Source organism: Punica granatum, chromosome 3 (assembly GCF_007655135.1).
Source record: "Punica granatum isolate Tunisia-2019 chromosome 3, ASM765513v2, whole genome shotgun sequence".
Lineage (NCBI taxonomy): Eukaryota > Viridiplantae > Streptophyta > Magnoliopsida > Myrtales > Lythraceae > Punica > Punica granatum.
This window is the reverse complement of record NC_045129.1, coordinates 3958725-3977967: the sequence shown is the minus strand read 5'-3', so window position 1 is coordinate 3977967 and position 19243 is coordinate 3958725. Positions and strand designations below refer to the sequence as shown.

At 40.4% G+C, this 19243-nt stretch overlaps 2 protein-coding genes across 2 annotated transcripts; both read right to left on the bottom strand.

Annotated features, from left to right (window-relative positions):
* Positions 1 to 903: 903 nt before the first annotated feature.
* Positions 904 to 10664, bottom strand: LOC116200014 (ABC transporter G family member 35). Its single transcript, XM_031530663.1, has 22 exons — positions 10396 to 10664; positions 9831 to 10268; positions 8327 to 8536; positions 8130 to 8214; positions 7860 to 8019; positions 7646 to 7722; positions 7488 to 7541; positions 6172 to 6262; positions 5175 to 6075; positions 4897 to 5057; positions 4544 to 4653; positions 4286 to 4439; positions 4048 to 4191; positions 3765 to 3940; positions 3334 to 3666; positions 2953 to 3243; positions 2769 to 2852; positions 2543 to 2676; positions 2226 to 2453; positions 1919 to 2090; positions 1579 to 1833; positions 904 to 1479 (listed from the first exon to the last, which is right to left on the bottom strand). The coding sequence occupies exons 2-22, from the start codon at positions 10223 to 10225 to the stop codon at positions 1204 to 1206; spliced, it is 4491 nt and encodes a 1496-aa protein (XP_031386523.1). The 5' UTR covers positions 10226 to 10268; positions 10396 to 10664; the 3' UTR covers positions 904 to 1203.
* A 2376-nt stretch (positions 10665 to 13040) lies between these two features.
* On the bottom strand, positions 13041 to 18402 carry LOC116200015 (casein kinase 1-like protein HD16). Its single transcript, XM_031530665.1, has 16 exons — positions 17635 to 18402; positions 16857 to 16991; positions 16643 to 16716; positions 16410 to 16479; positions 16259 to 16314; positions 16066 to 16137; positions 15861 to 15955; positions 15702 to 15768; positions 15468 to 15597; positions 15152 to 15370; positions 14913 to 15058; positions 14632 to 14806; positions 14385 to 14475; positions 14122 to 14279; positions 13823 to 14011; positions 13041 to 13448 (listed from the first exon to the last, which is right to left on the bottom strand). The coding sequence occupies exons 1-16, from the start codon at positions 18007 to 18009 to the stop codon at positions 13389 to 13391; spliced, it is 2112 nt and encodes a 703-aa protein (XP_031386525.1). The 5' UTR covers positions 18010 to 18402; the 3' UTR covers positions 13041 to 13388.
* Between the last annotated feature and the right edge of the window lie 841 nt (positions 18403 to 19243).

Below are 19243 nucleotides of genomic sequence, written 5' to 3'. Positions count from 1 at the left end.
TATTAATCAGTCATTTAGAAATGAAATGCAAATAAAAAGCCATGTGAAAAAGAATTAATATCACATATTTTCACTCATAAGCATTTTAATTAATTACTAGTCTTTCATAGTAAACGAGGGACCCTCGGTATTTTAGTTGGATCGATCCTAAAGCTCGCGAAGTTTAATTTGCAGTAATTTCCCCAACCAATTAGGCGGTTTTTCTATGGTCTATTGACATTCAAATCTTAGGGCCAACGTCCAGCCGCCAGGGTAGGTTAGGTCGCGGAGGATGGCATTCGACGCCCAGATGATCCCACGAGGCCCACGACAGCAAGCCTCAATTAGAACTTAGAAGCCCCCCGGGCGTGACGTCATTATCGGCTTTGTTCTGCAGCATGCTGACGTGTCAGTGTCTTACTCGATAGGTTTGATCCTGTTGGGGGCCCACTTTTGGCTATTGCCTTGCTGTTTCCACGTGTCTGCTTCAGCCGTATGGCCTTCCTCGGAATTTCCGAGCCCAGGCCCAAATATGTCCCGAGCTCAAACCTCCTGATCTGATAGACATTTTTCCATTATTTTCCATATATTTTCAGTTTATTTTTTTCAATAAGGAGAAGTTATTCTCTTCTTTCTGACCGAATCTTTTTTTTTTTTTGGTAAGTCCACAGATTCACTAAAATTCGCACAAAGCTCATCCGGAGTGATTTCACCAAAAATTGTGCGTGCTAAGAAAAAAATTCAAATCCACGACTTTATCGACTATTCACAAAATGTACGAAATTTTTATTTACAAGCACTGATTCTTGGTTAATTTTTTCGTTACATTTGTTCTATTCCAACGACTTTCTCCCTCATTTTTCATGGCCGACGATAAACAACCAGCACTAATAATTTCTTGGTTTTTTTTTGGGGCAAAAATCAAATGGAAATTGCTAATAATATTATAAATATAAATCTTTGCCGTTAAACCTTACAAAAGATGGAAGTTGTTCCTCGATATTACTTACTGATGAAGCTACTCTCTTTACTTTTTAGTTTTTACAATAATGAATAATCTATGTTCTATATAATGCAAACACAACACTTTTGTATATAATTTCCCTCCATGATAGTACTCTTATTGTATCTTTAATAACTCTTCGCGCATTTAGCGATGATGATCGTGTGTATTTACACAGATTCGAGCGCATTGATCGCCGTGGAAATCGATTCGATATGGGGCTACCTCATTTGGAAGTTGAGAGCCTTGATGCAGTAGGCGAACATGAACGCGAAGAAGACCGTGAAGCCTACCAGGACGGTTGCGACAGGGGCCATGAAATCTGCATCATACCCAAACTGTTGCTTTATGTAGTCATTGAGAGGCAGTTGGTCGGGCGTGGCGCCGGTTACTTGGATGGTCTGGGTAACATCCCCGTATTGCGAAGCGACTAGTCCGTACACTGTCCATGCCACGGGGCAAATCCAGTAGTACCATATCCACCATTTCGGGATTTTCTGCAGAATTGACACGATTGATCAATCAGTTAGTACTGCTTAATAGTTGACGGTACAGCGGTAGTGGAAAACAGAGTTAAGGATTAGATTGCAATATACCGGTCGGGGAATGAAAAAGCCGGAGAAGAGGTTGAAGAGGGCGTAGAAGGCAGCGGCGAAGATGGCGGCCACCTGCTGGTTCGGGGTAATGGAGACGGTCATCATGCCGTAGTACGTGAAGTAGAGGAAGGAGAAGAAGCTGATGAAGAAGAACCACAAGAACTTCTTTGCCACCCATTCGAAGCTCACCATCGCATAAACTATCAGCGTGTAGTATGTCGTTTGGACAAACACGTATGGCAGCTCACAAATCACCTGCATCCCCCGGAAAGACAAATTAGTTGCGAACTTCATTCATCGAGAGATTCTGCATATTCCCCGAGCCGCGAATTCTTCTTACCTGAGCAAGTGCATATGGTAAAGCAGAGTACATTCCGGCGGCTCTCTCTCGATAAAATACTGTTCTCTCGATAGCTACCACAGGCTGCACAGTGGAACAGTTGTTGATTCCAACGAACAGCACTGCTGCATACATAGCTCCGATCACCATCATGAGATCACCAGGATTTTCCCTGAGTGATGGGACATAATCGGCAACAATTATTAGTAGAACGAATGGCACTAGGATTGATAATTGGTAAACTCGTTACAGAACTGTTTTGATCTGACTGATGAAACCAACATGATATGGTTATCTCTAACAGTACCTTCTGTTGCCGACCTTCCAAAATATCGTGCCAACCATGAGCGCCGTGGCCAATGTGAAGAAATATCTCACGAGGTTATAGTCCGGGCTCCTCCAATAAGTCCACCACTGCTTCCAGAGGCAGGACTTGAACTGTCCCCACGATGACTGAGAGTACTGCGTCGGGAAGTACAGATCCTTTGCTCCGGGAGGCGGCGTGCTCAGTTCGTTAACCATATCCTTGTTTCTCCTATATTCATTGAGAAACAACGGAATCATATGAATTTCTTGTTCACGATATCACATTGTCTACTGGCCTACAAGAATGTAATATCTTACTTGTACAAAGATGAAGACTTGTAGTACTCGGCGAAGTCCATTCCAAGCCGGACTTCCGCAGCTACTGAGCTCACTTCCAGCATCCACGTTGCAGGATTATACTTATCTTTAATCTTCAGAACTCCGGGGATGGCCTTCAGTGCGTGCAAGAAATTCGAATTCAATTCGCAATTCTCTCCTTTTAGTATGAATTAACAGAGGAAATGGCACATTAATTAGGTCATACCTCAAAGTACTCGATGACCTTTTGAGAGTTCGTACCCAGAGGTCCAAAGTAAATCAACTGTCCTCCTCTCTTCATCAGTAGCAACTGGCACGAAAAATTTATTTGTATAGTTCAGTTAGGGATTGGATAATGTGATAATTAGTCGGACAAGCGAGCTGATTAATTAACTTAATTATAGTATTACCTCATCGAAGGCTTCGAAGATATCAATGCTAGGCTGATGGATCGTGCAGACGACAGTCCTTCCAGTGTCCACTGTGTTCCTCACGGTCCTCATGACAATGGCAGCAGCACGCGCATCCAGTCCTGATGTCGGCTCATCCATAAATATGATAGAAGGATTCGCGACCAGCTCCACTGCTATTGTTAGCCTCTTTCTCTGCTCCGTTGATAGACCTGTGACCCCGGGGAGTCCGACCAGGGCATCCTTGAGATTGTCCAGCTCCACGAGGTCCATCACTTGGTCCACAAAAGTCTAACAAAAAACCAGAACATGACGGCAACTTAGTTACGCAATTCTGATTTGTAGGATGGAATAAGAGACCATAACAGGAGAAAATCTCACCGTCTTTTCTTCCTTGCTGACTTCCTTGGATAACCGGAGGAAAGCCGAGTAAATCAATGACTCCCTCACAGTGACTTGGGGCGAGTGGATATCGTTCTGCTCACAGTATCCAGAGATCCTAGCGAAGGTCTCCTGCTTCTTGGGAAATCCGGATATCCTGACATCGCCCTCAATGTAACCTCCCGTCTTTCTTCCAGCCAGGACATCCATGAGGGTCGTCTTTCCGGCTCCACTGACCCCCATCAGCGCCGTCAGGACTCCAGGACGGAAGGCACCTGTGACTTCCCGGAGCAGTTGAAGCCTGTCTTCATTCACCCCTTGTTCCTTCATCTCCTGTGTTAGGCCACACGGATTGAGAATTGACAGCTAAAACTAGAATTCGCTCCATATATAAGTCTGAGAAAATAAATCCGATTCGCGAGTTTACTTACCGGGGGCATGTCCACGTAGTAATTAACATCATCAAAGGACATTGCTAATGGAGTGAAGGGAAGAACCATTCCTCTCTTCGGAGCGACACCATTTGCTGTTTCAAGAGTTGAATCAGCATTTCGACTCAGACCATAGGGATTCGTTCGGCTGCTCATCCTTCTGAGCTCCATTTCTCCTGGAAACGAGATATATATGTGCACAATTAGGATCTAATCATTCTACTCCATATCGTAAATCAATGTAGCATTAACTTATTTTTCTGAGATTTGCCGAGTTACTTACTTGTGTTGTTTCCATCAGCAGCTGAGAGTGGTCTAGGCATCGGATCTCTCTTAGTCCCATATCCTCCCGAGAATGATTCGTCTTGCTCACCCTCCTTCTCCTTTGCTGCTTCCTCTGATACTATCGCTTGTGGTTTCCCAAAAGCTATCACACCAAACAACGAGTTTTAGTGAAAATAATCATTGGGAATATCTGCTTGAGAAATCAGTGACAGCATAATCTACTGATGGAAGCTTACGGTTCAGGTACATAAGAGCGAAGGTGAAGAGCACGTTGAAGAGGATTATGAATCCGAAAAGCGCTGCTGCCCCAATCCAGTACCAGTTCTCGTCTCGGGGCACATCGAAATCCTGGAGCACCTTTTCACCTACCTTTGTCTCACCGTCGAAAGCCTGCAGTTCAGAATTCGGATAAATAAGTTTATCTTCAACTCAAGTAACAACATCCCGATTCGGACTCAAACATAGGGAAATATTTAATAAAAAAAAATGTTTACCGTTTTATTCATCCAGCGAGGAGCAAACATCTCGTTGACGGCGAAGGCATTGAATCCATATGAAAGTGGTGATGCCCAGTACCCCCACCCCCACCAGTTTGGGATCGAACCTGTCCGCCCCAGTGCGTTTAAACATGTGAATCTCGTGTGGCTTTCAAACTCGAATGAGAAAGTTAGACAATGTTCGTGAGGTTACAGAACAGGAAAATGTCTCACGAAAAGCTCGTAAAAAATGTGTTTCATTGCCTTCTGCATTTTACGGTTTCCGGGGAAAAAAAATTCCAACAAAAACAGAATGAGAAGACAGAGAAATCCAAGCTTTTAAATATTTTCCATAAGAGAAAGAACCTTACTTTTAGGAATGATGAAACCTCCGAGCAAGAACACGAGAAGGAGCATGAGAGCACCGCCAGTGCTGGCAATAATCTCCGTCCGGCAAACTCCAGCAATGACTCTGTAAAGCCCTGCTGCCATTTGTTGGATCAAAAATACCAACAACATCTGCTTGAAGAACCTGAAAGAAGAATTTAAGAAAATAAATGAGAAATTACTTACTGTACGTTTGAACTTAGCAATCATGTTCTATCTGTTCGACCAAAAAAAATCATGTTCTACCTGAGCTAATGCATACCTGCTGGCCTCGGGGGCGAACCCGATGGAGTAATATGTGATGATCATAAAGACGACAGTCTCCAAGACTGAAATCGGGACCCTGAGCACAAAGTTTGGGAGGGTGTACATCCATGGGGGGTGGAAGAGGAGGTCCCTCTGCTTGTAGAATACAGGAAGCCTCATTATGGACATGGACAGCTCCGCGAATCCATTGAACATGTTTATGACCATCGAGAAGAGCAGGGCCCCGATATAGAGCCTGCCATCACTTTCGTCCCTAGAGTGCATGTGGCTCCGGATGAACACCGTAGCTGCGATGACGGCCACAATGATGATCTGGACAGTCTTGAAGATGTATACAAAAGCATTCTTCTTGATCAGCAGCCACTCCTTGTCGAAGGAGGCCTTCAGGAGCTCGAGCGTGGGGACGGAGTGCTTGGTGAAGACCAGGGCAGCAGGGTGGCTCCGGGACTTGTCAAATGGTATCGATAGCTCATTGTCAAGCCTCATGCCAACATGGAACTGCTTGAAACGGGCTGCAAACTCGGAAACTGGAACGTATTTGTAGGGCCTGGTGCGGTCCGCCCAGTACTGCTCCTGGTCCTTTTTTGACGTGACCTCTTGCAAGAAATCTGCAGTTCCCTTCCTCTCCGGGCACTGGAATCCACAGCGCTCAAAAAACTCGACCACATGCTCGCGGGGACCTTGATAGACAATCTGGCCTTCGGAAAGAAGGATGATGTCATCGAAGAGATCAAATGTCTCAGGAGCAGGCTGGAGAAGGGACATCAGGATGGTGGCATCAGTAAGTTGTGCGACCTGCTGCAGGCACTTCACTATTTGAAATGTTGTGGAACTGTCCAGCCCGGTCGATATCTCATCCATAAACACGGTCTTGGTCGGCCCAACAATCATCTCTCCTGCAGATGCAACCATTAAACTTTAACACGACATCGAAGGTGAAACTGATACATGCGAATTGACATAGCCCTATTGAACAGATAATTGAAACGAACCTGTGGTGACTCTTTTTTTCTGTCCACCAGATATCCCACGTTGCATCTCATCCCCGACAATCGTGTCCCGACATATGTCGAGCCCTAATATCTGTTTATCGAACATTAACAAGAAGTTAACATATTAGCATATGTTTCTTAAAATGGTCAGATTAATCAATTGTATGTAAAAACAAAGAAACTCAGAAAGAAATGGAAGTTGGAACATAATGTTCGGAACTGGGAGGTTCTTTTATCAGAACTCTACATTGCTCTTGATCTTGCATTACTGCATAGTCTCTACGTGATTGCTCAAGGCAATAGCAACCAGTTGGATTGAATCGAGAAATTAATCCATCCATTTCGACATATAAACTGTATTCGCCCATCACGCTCAAACTTGTGACTAATTTTTAATAAGCAAAGGGGACCAAACCATGTCAGGTCCCTCATTAGAATTTCATCCGATCATTTTGAGGTAAAGACTTGTACACATGAAATGGCCAAGGAGTAGGTAAGTGTGAAACTTTGACGAGGTCCCCATCAGAGTTACGACCTTTTCAATAGTCTTACCTGGAAGACTTTCGTGGATTTTATATATTTATGACCCTACATTTTCATATATGATGTTGATATATATATATATATAACCGAAATTTTGTTCTTGATCTAAATATAATTCGGAAATAATTATTATAGAAATAAATTTAGAATTCTAACAATATATTAACAATCATTAACAGATTTGATTGACGGTGTCTTTTCTTAAACCTATTTACAAAGACCTTAAAACTAGGGGTGTGCATAGGTACCAAATATATTCAGAACTGATCGGAACCTACCCGTTAGGGTAGGATCCCGGTAGTTCGTATTGAAAACGTGGTAACTTTCGGGTATTAAAATCAGGAATCGGTGAAAACCGATTCTTGTCTACAAGATACTCGGAACCGGTTATTTATTAAAAAAATAAAGAGGAAAGAATAAAGTTTTAATCAATCAAAATAAAGACATTTTGTTGTGTGATATCGTATTATGAATATTTAATTTTGTTATTGAATTGATAAGACATTATTTTTTTGTTGTTGTGAATTAATTTAAATTTTGTTGATATTCTATTTGGCGTGATTACTAATTATATATGTGATATTTTTGATTTTATTTAGCGAAAGAAAAAAATTTACAGGTTTCAATTGGGTACTCAGAACCTGTGATATAATACAGATTCCAGATAAGTTCCGATTCCAAAATTCAAATCCAGATATCGTAAAAAATATAAGGTACCTCAACCGATCACCCCTACTTAAAACTACACGAAACATATCTATATATCCACTTACTTTCAATGTGTAGTCAGTGATAAGACTACTCTCTACTCCTTTCATTGCTGTTGCCTGAAAAGAAATAAAGCTAACGAATTAAAGGAAGCGATTTTCATTAACAACAAATATATACATATATTTATATACATTATATAGAGCAATGAATTAATCTGCACCTTCATAAAAAGATCAACTTCAGGCTCTGGAAAGATCCCAGCATCTTTTTCCCTACTTGCAAGCTCAGTTAGAAGCTCTTCATGCATGAAAACCAAAAATAAACTTTAAAACATATACGTATACATATATATAAAGGGCATCTAAATATATACCTATAGCCCAAATATGAAGTAAATGCATTACATATGATTGCTTTACATATGGTCTACATACCATATCGTGTTCCAACGCCTTGGCATCTTGCTGAGAAATCCAAGGTCTCCTTCACCGTCATTTCCCCGACATGAACATCGTTCTGGCTGATGTACGCCGACGTCTTCTGTGGCACAAACTCGTTGAACTTATGTCCATTGTAGGTCACCTGTCCTCGCACCTATTCCATATATACACAGCGACTTGTGATTAGTATATACCTTGATCAAAATATACTTCGCACTTCTGGCTCGAGTTAAACTCAAAATATATGGTTAGTTAATCTCTCACATTCAGAGTCGGATCCAACTTCCCTGCTAGAGCCAACAGAAGGCTTGTCTTCCCTGAGGATGGCGGGCCCAACAGAAGGGCCATTCTGTTATACATAATACAGTTGAAGAAATCGATGTTCAAATTAGTTTAGCACATTTCTTGTTTTCTACATCAGAACATACTTTATAGAATATAACGTTCAAGAATGATCTTACCTCGAGGGTTTCACGATGCCAGAGACATCTTTGAGGATGGTGAGTTTCGTCCTCTTGGCCCATCTGATGCCAACCAGACCAAGAGCCGACTCCGCGATGTTTTCGGCGGCGTTCAAAAGCGTTGGGAGCGCTCTGCTGCCTACATAGCAGTCGGCTTCTATTGTCAAGTGTTCGAACCTAACTTCAACCGTCGGAAGTTGAATCCCTACCCTGCAAATTATATTCAAATTCCAACCTTAAACAAATTCCAGTAAATAAAAAAGGCAAATAGAAAAAAAGAAAGAGCATTAATTTTGGCGGGAAGAAAGTCAACCTAATTTGTTGCCAAAGTCATCTTCACATTTAATTTTGGGCTAACGTTAATTTTTGGCGCAAAAGAATATTTCTCGATTTTGTCTCCAAAATGAAAGTAACGCGTTCGCGGTAGTCACTTCTAATTTGATCGAAGAGATTACCAGGACAAGTGTATCGGAATTATTTTTTAATGCACCGAAAAAAAAAAAGGCCGTTCAACTATGTATACACTAGTAGGTAGTTAACAAGCATAATGCATGAACCAGTCCATTTTCAGATTTAAAATGACTATCATGCAATAAGTCTTACTTTTATTTTGAAAAATATATAGTTAAGGAAGCATCAAGGAAGGTCATGTACGCACGTCATCCTATAAATATATATATATATATATATATACATATTGTAATATTAAGAGAAAATCTTTTGTAGAGAATTGCTCATCGGGATATTTAATAAAACATATATATTTTGGATTATAAAATAAAATAAACTATGGTTTTGTATATAAGGTTATCGACCAAATAATACTTGGTCATAATCAATTAATAAGTCCAGTAATCAAGCAATGAGGATATGCATGCATAGAAGTGAGGTGTCCATGGAAATAAAAAATTGCAAGTTGTAATATTATATATATATAAATATATATTATATGTTGGCCATTGTAATATTAAGTATTAGAAAAATTTAAGATGGGTGTCAATGTCTTGTTTGCTATAATCTACAAATGATTGATGTACTGTTTGATTTGCGAGTGTTATTTTAGAATTACAATTCTAACTTAACTCTATCTATTACAAAATAAAATAACTCATACAAAGTCAAAGAGTGAGTTCCATTTATACCACTTTTTTTTTTCACAACAAAACAAAATATCTCATACAAAGTCAAATGGTGGATCCCATTTATACCACTCTTTTTCAAAATCAAAATCTAATTTTAAAATCCTACTATGAAACCAAACAAGTGATGACTCTCCAAGAAAATATGTTCTTGCTCTCCTGGCAAAGCAATTACTCCTTACCATGTTCGAGAATCTAACCGAAATCCAAAAATTTTAATTATATATCGCCGGTTTGGTGTCAGAATTTTCAATTACAAGCTATGTCTATACGCCTAGTATAGGCCTGGAAATTCTTCATGAGATCGTAAAAAAATTAACCAAATGATTCATCAAGTAAATTTAAAATAATTAAGTAAAGCTTACTTGTCGATCCTATTCCTGAATTTCCTCAAGAACCTCTCGTTGTCTTCCTCGGCCACCTTGAAGATCCGGTCTATGAACTGCTGCCGGTCATTCATGTCCAGTTTCCGGACGTCCACTGCCTTGTTGATCTGCTTCTCAATGGTATCTTGATTCTCCACGAACGACTGCAGAATGCTCGTCCTCAGCCTGTCGTAAGTAGGCAGCTTCTCTATGGCGGCCCACTTGAGGGCTTCCTCGTCCTCATCGTACCGACTGGTTCGCGTGGAGTTCCTCTGGCTGGCGAACGCGCCCTCCATCCCCCAACCGCTCCGACTCATGCTCCTGCTTATGCTCCGGCTCATGTTTCGGCTCGTCTGCCTCCACGACCGGGCCCTCTCGAACCCGTGCCCATCCATATTCCGCGATTTCACTCTCTCTAGCTAGCTATAACTATATTAGCTGCAAGAAATTGATCACTCTTCAATTCATCATTATCAAATAGCAATTAATTCACAATAAACTTAAGACCACGAAACCTTATGTGTTCAAAAGTAAACAAAACAACATATAACTCTCTTATACGTACCTTAAGTTTCTCAGCTCTTCCTAGGAGCGTACCGAGCCGAAGATTTTCCCAGGAAATCGGTAGAGACTGATGGCCTTCTTGTAGCTAGTCTTACTACTCAGCCGCATTTATCGGTCGAATTGATTAGGGAGAAGTTGGGTTCTGGGGAGGTTGATGGAGATGAAGAAGAAGAGAGTCGTTAAATTTAACAACTCTTTGAAAAGGTCTCTCTCTTACAGAGAGGTAGAGTCAGAGAGGCCGGAGAAGAAGGTGCAAAGTCCCAATTCTGAGAGAGAAATCATGTTGGATATATATATATATATATATATAATGAGCATTGCAAATTAAGACAGAGAAGCCGATCATGCGAATAAAAATTAATTTCAAAATTGAGGAAACAAAATGGATAAAATAATCTGTCGAGTAGTGGCTGTTCAAAGGTGACAGGCTTCACCTACTTCCTACCCCTTCGGTACCTTTGTATCTTGCTGTTTACATATTAATATTGAATTGATATATATGCATGTATGTACATATAATTGAGAGGTGAACATATATCTATAGTCTAGAATTGATATAAAAATACGAAATTCGCCGGATTATTTCTCAACTTTTCATAATTTCACTTTTGCCTGTTTTATAAATTTTAATGAATTAATGCTAAAAGTTCATCCCGAACCATCGTTATTGATCGAAGTTAATTATCACAAACCGGAATACCGAAAAGTTGCTCCAATAATCATTCTTAATAAATTAGTTAACCTTTCATATGGATTCAATGTATAAATATAACATTATTTTTTTATAAATACTTATAAATGTTACAAATAATGTGTCAAATTACGTTACTTTACGTGCATTTATTTTATAAGTAATTAATAAAGAAGTAAATTTCAATTATTTACTCTTTGTGGCCAAAAAATAAAAAGAAAGGATATTTACCTTGCTCGAGAATTTGAGCATGGTCATTGCTGATTACGCCATACACATAATATATTTTTATTAACTAGAAGGAAAAAGGAAATTACATACGTTAATCATATCGTGTGGAAATTGTCAATACGGAAACTTGGTTGCCTAAATCAAAAAACATGTTAATATTTAATTTCCCATTTCAATAGAACCTGTCAGCTACTACTGTCCCAAAAGGGGGAAAAAAAACTATTAGTAATAACCTTAAAAATTTTATAAAAAAATGATGATATTTATTTGTCTTAAATGTATTGTTTTCCCCGCAAAACAACGCGGGTGGCCGTGGCCAAGGCTGTTTGCTTAGGAACAAAGTGCACGGGTTAAAAAATTGAGACGTATCTGTATATATGTGCAGAAAAATCGAAAGATTAGAATTAGAATGTAATTATATAGGACATATATATACACTTAAAGAGAGATTCAATGGCCTACGAATTGAATTCTAGATATATGAGATGATTCGACTCATCATTTTATTAGTTCGATTTTTTAAAACGAATATGCGTCTAATCCTTAAAGAGATTTACAATAGCGGAGGTTAGTCAATAACAAATGGACATGGTGAAGAATATACAATCCAGAAACGGTACAAGTTCAAAACAACATAGTGTACTACAAAATAAACATATTCAACTGGATAAGTACATCTTTCTATATATGCAGTTGGCAGATTCCTCGCAGATTCTTCTCCCTATGCTATGCTCGAAGACTGAGAGATGGATGAAGACAAAAAGGACAGTCAATAATGGCCAAATTGTAACGACCCTTTTATGATTATTTTTTCCCCTTTTTGTTTTATTCAAAATATTAGAAAAATGAATAAATTGGAAAAGTTATGGTTCAACGAAAAATGACTTCAAGAAGGTTGTTGAAATGGAGACACGAAGGCTTGGATTGAATTCATGTAGGTGCCCCACCAAGGCAATGCCTTCATCACATTATATATGTATGGAGGAACTTCTAATTAAGCTGACTCAGACGTTTGGCATCAAGTCTCCACTGAGAAGTCAATTTGTCATGCATGATGACGAGACGACTTTGGTTAATTAGCGAATTTGATTAGAAAATGTATCGCTCATATTGAATTGAATGATCAGGACGATCGTCATGTTTATCCCTGTTTCATGCGTTCCCTAACTCGTGACATGACTTCGCTGAAGTTTGTATAGTTCAGAAGTGAACATGATCGGAACTTCTGGTCGTTATCGGTGTCTCGATATTCATACCTCCCTCAATGACGAGGTCACCTTGACTTGGACCATGGTGAGTTCAAAACGATCACTTCTTTTATGTCCTTTCCCACAATTTCGAGGAGGACTGGGCTTAAAACATTTTTATTTTATTCGACGGACATTAAACATAATAATTTTGGACGTAACTTGGTGGATAAATCCGCCATATTATAATTAAAGCAGTCTCTTTCATTTCGACCTTTGATGACTTTCTGTTAGACCAAGTAAAACAGTACAGACGCGTCGTCAATCATTTTTAAATTTTTATATATATCCATGTCATGCGTAATTAATTATTTTACGTGCCTCTTGTGATGTTCATCCCCATATTAATCTAAATGTAACACGTTCAAGTAGACCGAGTCCCGACCATAGACTGTTGAGTGAACCACTAGGGCATGCTAAACTCTCACCTTTGGATTAATGGACCTACTAAAAGCAGAATGTGGATTCATTCCTACGGATGCGATAAAAGAATAAGCTCCCATCAAATATATCGAGCCAAACCGTCACGACCACGAATACACTTGGGTATAGAAGGTCTGGGTAAAGGCAAATCGCAGAAAGGACAACCTATACAACAATTATATAAAAATAATTAAGTAAAGGAGCCCATCGCTTAGCAGGGCCTTTGCTTCATCAGACATGGCATTTTCAGAGTTATATGACCAAGTGCGGTGACGATGCCATAACGGACCAGAGGCCTCCTAAGACGTTGGGAGCTCGAACTGTCAGGAGGTTGAATCTGTCAAAATTTCAGTCAGGACTCTCACCAGCAGTCAGCCCTCTTCCAAAGAATTCTCGGCAGGATCACGAAACAGTTCTCCCGTAACAGACCGATGCAATGTAGAGATTCTTTGCCCACTTGTCCTGCGCAATCATTTGATCAGAAGATATAAGACTACATCCCGAATCAACAGTTACAGGAAGAGAGTGAGCATCAAGTATGGACTTGCTAAAACATAATGGTTGAGGAACTTTCAGGCACATAATCACATGGCATACGAAAGAGACCAATTGGTCGCAGCAAATCGAGGTATAGCTCGGAACCAAACCATCTGGTTGGTTCCTTGATACCACGTCTTATCAGGGGTAACAAGTCCCCTAAATGTTAAGACTAAATTCTAAATTTCCCTTCCGTTAGCTTCATACTGTAACATAACTTCCAACCATAATCTACAGTAAGCTGTCCCACGTGCCAAAGGAAACAGATCAGCAATAGATAAATCAATGCAGATATATACCTTTACGTGGGTGCTAGGAAAAGCGGAAGTTCGAAGAGTCTCCTGAGTCTCATCTACAGGCTTCCTCCTTGGCACACTAAGGACGAAAGCAGCCTGATCACCAGTTGCAGCAGTTGCTGTAATACGGTATCCACAGTCCCATCTCCGATGAATGCCTTCGCTAGGATACAGGAAATCTAATTCAATGACCTGAAAAGTGATCAATGATACGAAACATTAGTCTTTATGTTTTTTTATTCCCCTTTTGGGCTTCAACGCTCGCAAGACCATTTTTGGCAAAACCTATCACAAGTTCTTACCTGATCTGAAAACCCAGCACCCCGAGACATGACTACAGCCCACCTATTCCCAGATGTGCCCATTGCTGTAACATAGAATCCCTCCTTCCACTTCTTGTTGATCCACTTGAATGGGAACGAGTCACTAACTTTATACGATTGTTGCACATATTGCGTACCTGGAACAAAATGAATCCTTCAATTATAGTTGAAGAATATGTTGGGGCCTAATTGGGAAGCTTACATTTAGAATTCCATCTATAAGCAAATTATGAAGCTCCTACCTTTCGACATTACCACCAGCGAACTCCCATTAGTTGCCCCAGCTACTGCACTGATGTAATAATTCTTTTCCCATTGCGCCATAATCCATTCCTTCGAGAAATATATTTTTATACACATGTTAGATCAATCAAAATTCATGAGAACATCATAGTCTTTCTAATCAGACCTAATTATACCATGCGAAATGCCTCTCAATCATAGGAATCATACAAGCAAAGTGGACAAAACAACATAGCAAGAATTTACCTTGTGAAGGAAGTATGGCGACAGTTCATAGACCTGTGACGTGAAACCAGTGCCAGCATCCATGATTAGGGCCCAGAGGTTTTGAGAGGATGCCACACTGCTAATATATAACCCATCTTCATTTCCCTTGTCAATGTGTTGACTGAGCCTTGCATCAGCCACATTGTAGTGATACCTACAGGTACGTCGAATACAAGACACTATCAGACTATTATAAACCAAACCAAAACAGCAGTTAAACGTTGCCGAGAATAGTGAAGAGAGCTGAATGAAAGGGTTACCTTTGCTTCATGGGACGCCGAGCATTATAGACACTTATCCATTGTGTAGCTGGCATTCCCAAACGGACCTTCTTCTTGGGTTGCCCATCATCATCCTCTTCCTCCATTGTCGGTCGCCCTCTCTTATGACCAACTTGAAAGACGAGCTTTTACAAAATAAATGTTGAGGAGTAAGGAAAACTGAATGGACTATCAGTCAGAAACCAAACTGCATAAGAATATAGGATTAAGCTACCCACCTTTTGAGCACCCTCTGTGTTGAGGGGTCTAATATCTGGGTTTGGGCCAACAATCCCATCAAAAAGTGAGATGTACTTTGCATATTTAGGTTCTTCATCAAACTTCAAGTTCACCACATGTTCAAGAAACAGACGAAATGGCAGCGGACAGAAGCAGCAGAGATTCTCTGGAGAAGTTGCCATCTTTTTCTTGCAAACAAGAAATCCTTTGTTCTCTCCCTAAAAAGTGGAAACACCATCACTCAAAATTATTAGATATCTAATAGGAAGAGAAGAAATGCTTATGGTAGTACATGGAGAAGGGACTGAGACCAACCTGGTAACCCTGCCAAGGCAAACGACCTCTGAGGAGAAAAACAAGGGTATAAGCAAGAGACTCAAGATCATCTCTCCTACTCCCGGTTCTTCCCAAATGAGCATGCACGCTAGCATAACGGACTGTTCCCCTGCCATGAACAATCGCATTGAAGAATTCATAAAGGAATCAACAAAATAAACGGCAAGACATTGATTCGGAATATCAACATTACTGCAATTGTTTGCAATGTACCTGAAAACATCAGGCCTTTGGTCATACTCAACATGCAGACCAGTCGAACTGTCGCGCCATCTTGTAGCTGATAAACCAACGAAGCAAATACTTAAGTGAGCTGTTGAATTGAAAACCTTGTACAGAAAATTAATACAAAGAATTGTGATTATGAAGTACCTAACCCAAGATCAACCAAGAACAATTTCTTCTCATCAGGAGTCCCAGGAGGACCAAGCAGGAAATTCTCTGGCTTCACATCCCCGTGAATGTAGCTGAAATATATCCATTATAGATGGCAATAAACAAGATTAAATACTACATATGATGCTCAAAGAGAGATGCAAATTTTCCAAGATTTAAATCCAAAGCAAAAGAGCCTTACCCTCTGGAGTGCACCTTCTCCAATATGGATATCGCTTCAATCGCAATACATGCAACCATTTCAATGGACATTCTGCAGATATGGAGTGCCTTAATTAAGAGGTGAAAATGGACTAGACAATAAAGATACAACATGAACAGATAAAACCCAATTAAAAAAAAAATGTAGCGAGCAAATTTTTAAGAAAACTCACGTATTAGTGTTATTATTCCAAATATCCCATAGGCTCGGCCCCAGCATGTCCATTACCTGCAGGTAATTATAGATTTAGTCATATACCCATTTGACCATAAATGAAGGAAATAATATTGTCGCCGAAGAAACAAAAGCAAAAGGAGGCATACCATGATGTAATAGTCACCTTGCCGACCCTTGTAGTGTACCCGTGGGACACCATGACTGCCTCCTAGAGTGCTACAGACATATTAAAAAGGAGTTAATCTTGTATCCCAAGAATCTGGAACCGAAAAAATTAAAAGCACTGGGACAGGCAACAAATATATGTCAAAGGAACAAGTCTACGCAAAAATGAAATACAAACACCAAAATGAGAAATATAAAGAATGAGGTCACTCACCTGTAGACCTGCCATTCATACGGGGGTCCATAATTACATCCTTTGCTAGTTCTATGCTCAAATTTTAAAGCCACCTGGAATCCAACAATTTTCTAATCTCAATCACCCTAAAAGGACATGGATATGCAAGACAAACTCAAGAGCAAAATTCTATACTTATTTTTATTTCTACCTCTCCGGTTATAAACAGAAACTTAACAAGAGATGTGCGTACCTCTACAGCTCCTGGGCCAGTAGTTATATCATTTGAACTTCCAGCAGAAACACGTCGACCGACATAGACTTGTCCAAAACCGCCCTTACCCAACTTCCTTTCTAATCTATACACAGGGGAACCGCCAACTTGAACCTGAGGCAAAATAACAAAAAAGATTGACAATCAATAATCATGCAAATTGATGTTAACATCTGTAGAGTATAGCTTACATGGGACATTAGCTCGAGGATGCGCACAATCCATTCAGAATTCAGAAGTACAACAGAAAAACAACAAGCAAAAGAAAGATGAACTAAACCAAGCAGGATAAAGAATCTCTCTTGTCATGACAAAAGGCTAAAGCAGTGAACAAGTTGTGAACACTCCACATAATTAGACAGACCAGGAGTAGCATGATCAACATGAAGAAAGTAGCCCGCATTCTTTCTTTACTATGATACAACTACATATATGATGTACATGCCGTAATTAAGGGATGCAATGATCTGATTAAGCCCAAATCATAGCTAAAAGCTAACTCTCGAGAAAATGATCTTCTTTGCATAACTACTACAGAGTTTTACTGGAATAACTATCTAACAACTTCGAAGAAAGCACGCATAGTTTATTCATAAACGATAACTATCTATCAAATTCCACACACTAGCAATCCGTAATCCCAATCATTGCCATCCACACCACTAAAAACGCAACGAAGATTAACTGAGACAAGACCATCTCCCAAATTGTCGGCGCAAGTAAGTTTTATGTAACGATAAAGCAACGGACAACATACCCTCTCAGGAAGCGGACCGGTGCTCCCCTCGTCTTCCCCAGCAGGAGCCTTGTCAGCACTTCGGGCACCACTATCGAATCCATCCATTGGCTTCTCCGCGACCTCTTCCTTCCCCGCCAACAGCCGATTGAGGTTAATATTATTCTCTACCTCCTTATTAGCAGCAGCAACAGCTACGCCCACCTCATCAACCGCCTTCCCACGCCGCTGGCCGTTATCAACAGGCTCCGCAACCGCTGCTGCCGCAGCTGCAGCCCTCCTCCGCCGCGTCCGCGTCGCGATGGCCCCACCCGCCTCGCTCGGATTCAGCTGCTGCTTCCCTGCCGCTGCTGCTCCTCCCCGGCCCCTGCGCGAACCGCTACGCAGCACCGGCATCGTTCATTCTCCGATTATCATCCCCCGTTTCCCCCGAAAGTCGAAGCCTCAGTATCCACCCCACTTCAGAACCGCCGATGGACCTGAATCCACGAGCTCCCGACCCAACTCCGCCCCTCCTCGCCAAATTCCAGCAAAAAGCCGCGGAATCCCACCCAATGAAGCAACCGATGGATCGGCAGGAGGATTCAGAATGGACCCCGATGAACGTCGGAGAAAACCCGGATTCGACGATCAATGCATCAAACTGCTGAAATTCAGCTGGCCGAGATTGCAGCCCGAGGACTCCTATCGCCGGCCGGTCTGACGTCCGAAGCTTCTAGGATTGAAAATTGGGAAGAGATCTTGAGAGAGAGAGAGAGAGAGAGAGAGAGAGGCAGTTTTGGTCGGAGAAAATTGGTCGAATTTCCGAATTATTAAAAGCTGGAAATTGGTGAAATTCGGAAATAAATTTTTCACAGGAGAATCCTGGCCGTTGATGGCTGTTGATGGACGGTGATATCTGGGGGCTTGTAGTTTCGGCCCTTTCGGGGAAGAAATTGAATGGGAAAGTGGGAGTTATGAAATTACTAAAAGGGGCTTCGCGGGGACGAATTTCCGTTGGCCAACTAATTCCGAGTAATTGTTAATTAATCAACGGACTAATTCCAAGTAATTGTTAATTATGGTCAATGATTCTATTTAATATAAATTCGAAACATTGCTAGCTAGCGGAATTTCCTTTCACAATATATATATATGAATATATGTATATATGTATATATACTATTATTATCAAAGTCCTTCACAAAAAAATGAAATACCATAATCGATTATCTTATGGACGCACCTCACCTAATAACCATTGATTAATGATACTATATATGGATAGTTCCAAATTATTACTTACCAAAAATTCACTACAGTCAATAGTTGAATCTACTAGAACCACATAAATATATATTCATTTTGAATATATAGTCAAATCGTGCGAATATATCCATTTCCTTGCCACTTTCGAGGGTGCAATGCAAGTTCTAGTTAATCAAATCTATATATGCTTTCGTGTCTGTTGGGAATATAAAAATCAATTGGGAAAAGTTAATCCCACATCGAAAGTATAAAAGAAAATAGAGTGATTTATATGAGATTGGATCTCATAACTTATTAGCTCAAGCTTTTAAGTTGAAAGTTGAGTTCAAACCCATATAAGCCCGATAGAATTTAAGATGATATCAGAGCCCATGGTAATGAT

Coding starts and splice junctions, on each gene's coding strand:
- LOC116200014 (XM_031530663.1), bottom strand. CDS start 10,225: ATGGATGGGCACGGGTTCGAGAGGGCCCGGTCGTGGAGGCAGACGAGC. Junction 6,263..7,487: donor TCACTGACTACACATTGAAA/GTAAGTGGATAT, acceptor TTCGATAAACAG/ATATTAGGGCTCGACATATG. Junction 4,192..4,285: donor CGCTCTTATGTACCTGAACC/GTAAGCTTCCAT, acceptor TTGGTGTGATAG/CTTTTGGGAAACCACAAGCG.
- LOC116200015 (XM_031530665.1), bottom strand. CDS start 18,009: ATGCCGGTGCTGCGTAGCGGTTCGCGCAGGGGCCGGGGAGGAGCAGCA. Junction 15,956..16,065: donor GAGAAGGTGCACTCCAGAGG/GTAAGGCTCTTT, acceptor GATATATTTCAG/CTACATTCACGGGGATGTGA. Junction 15,598..15,701: donor CAAAGGCCTGATGTTTTCAG/GTACATTGCAAA, acceptor TGTTCATGGCAG/GGGAACAGTCCGTTATGCTA.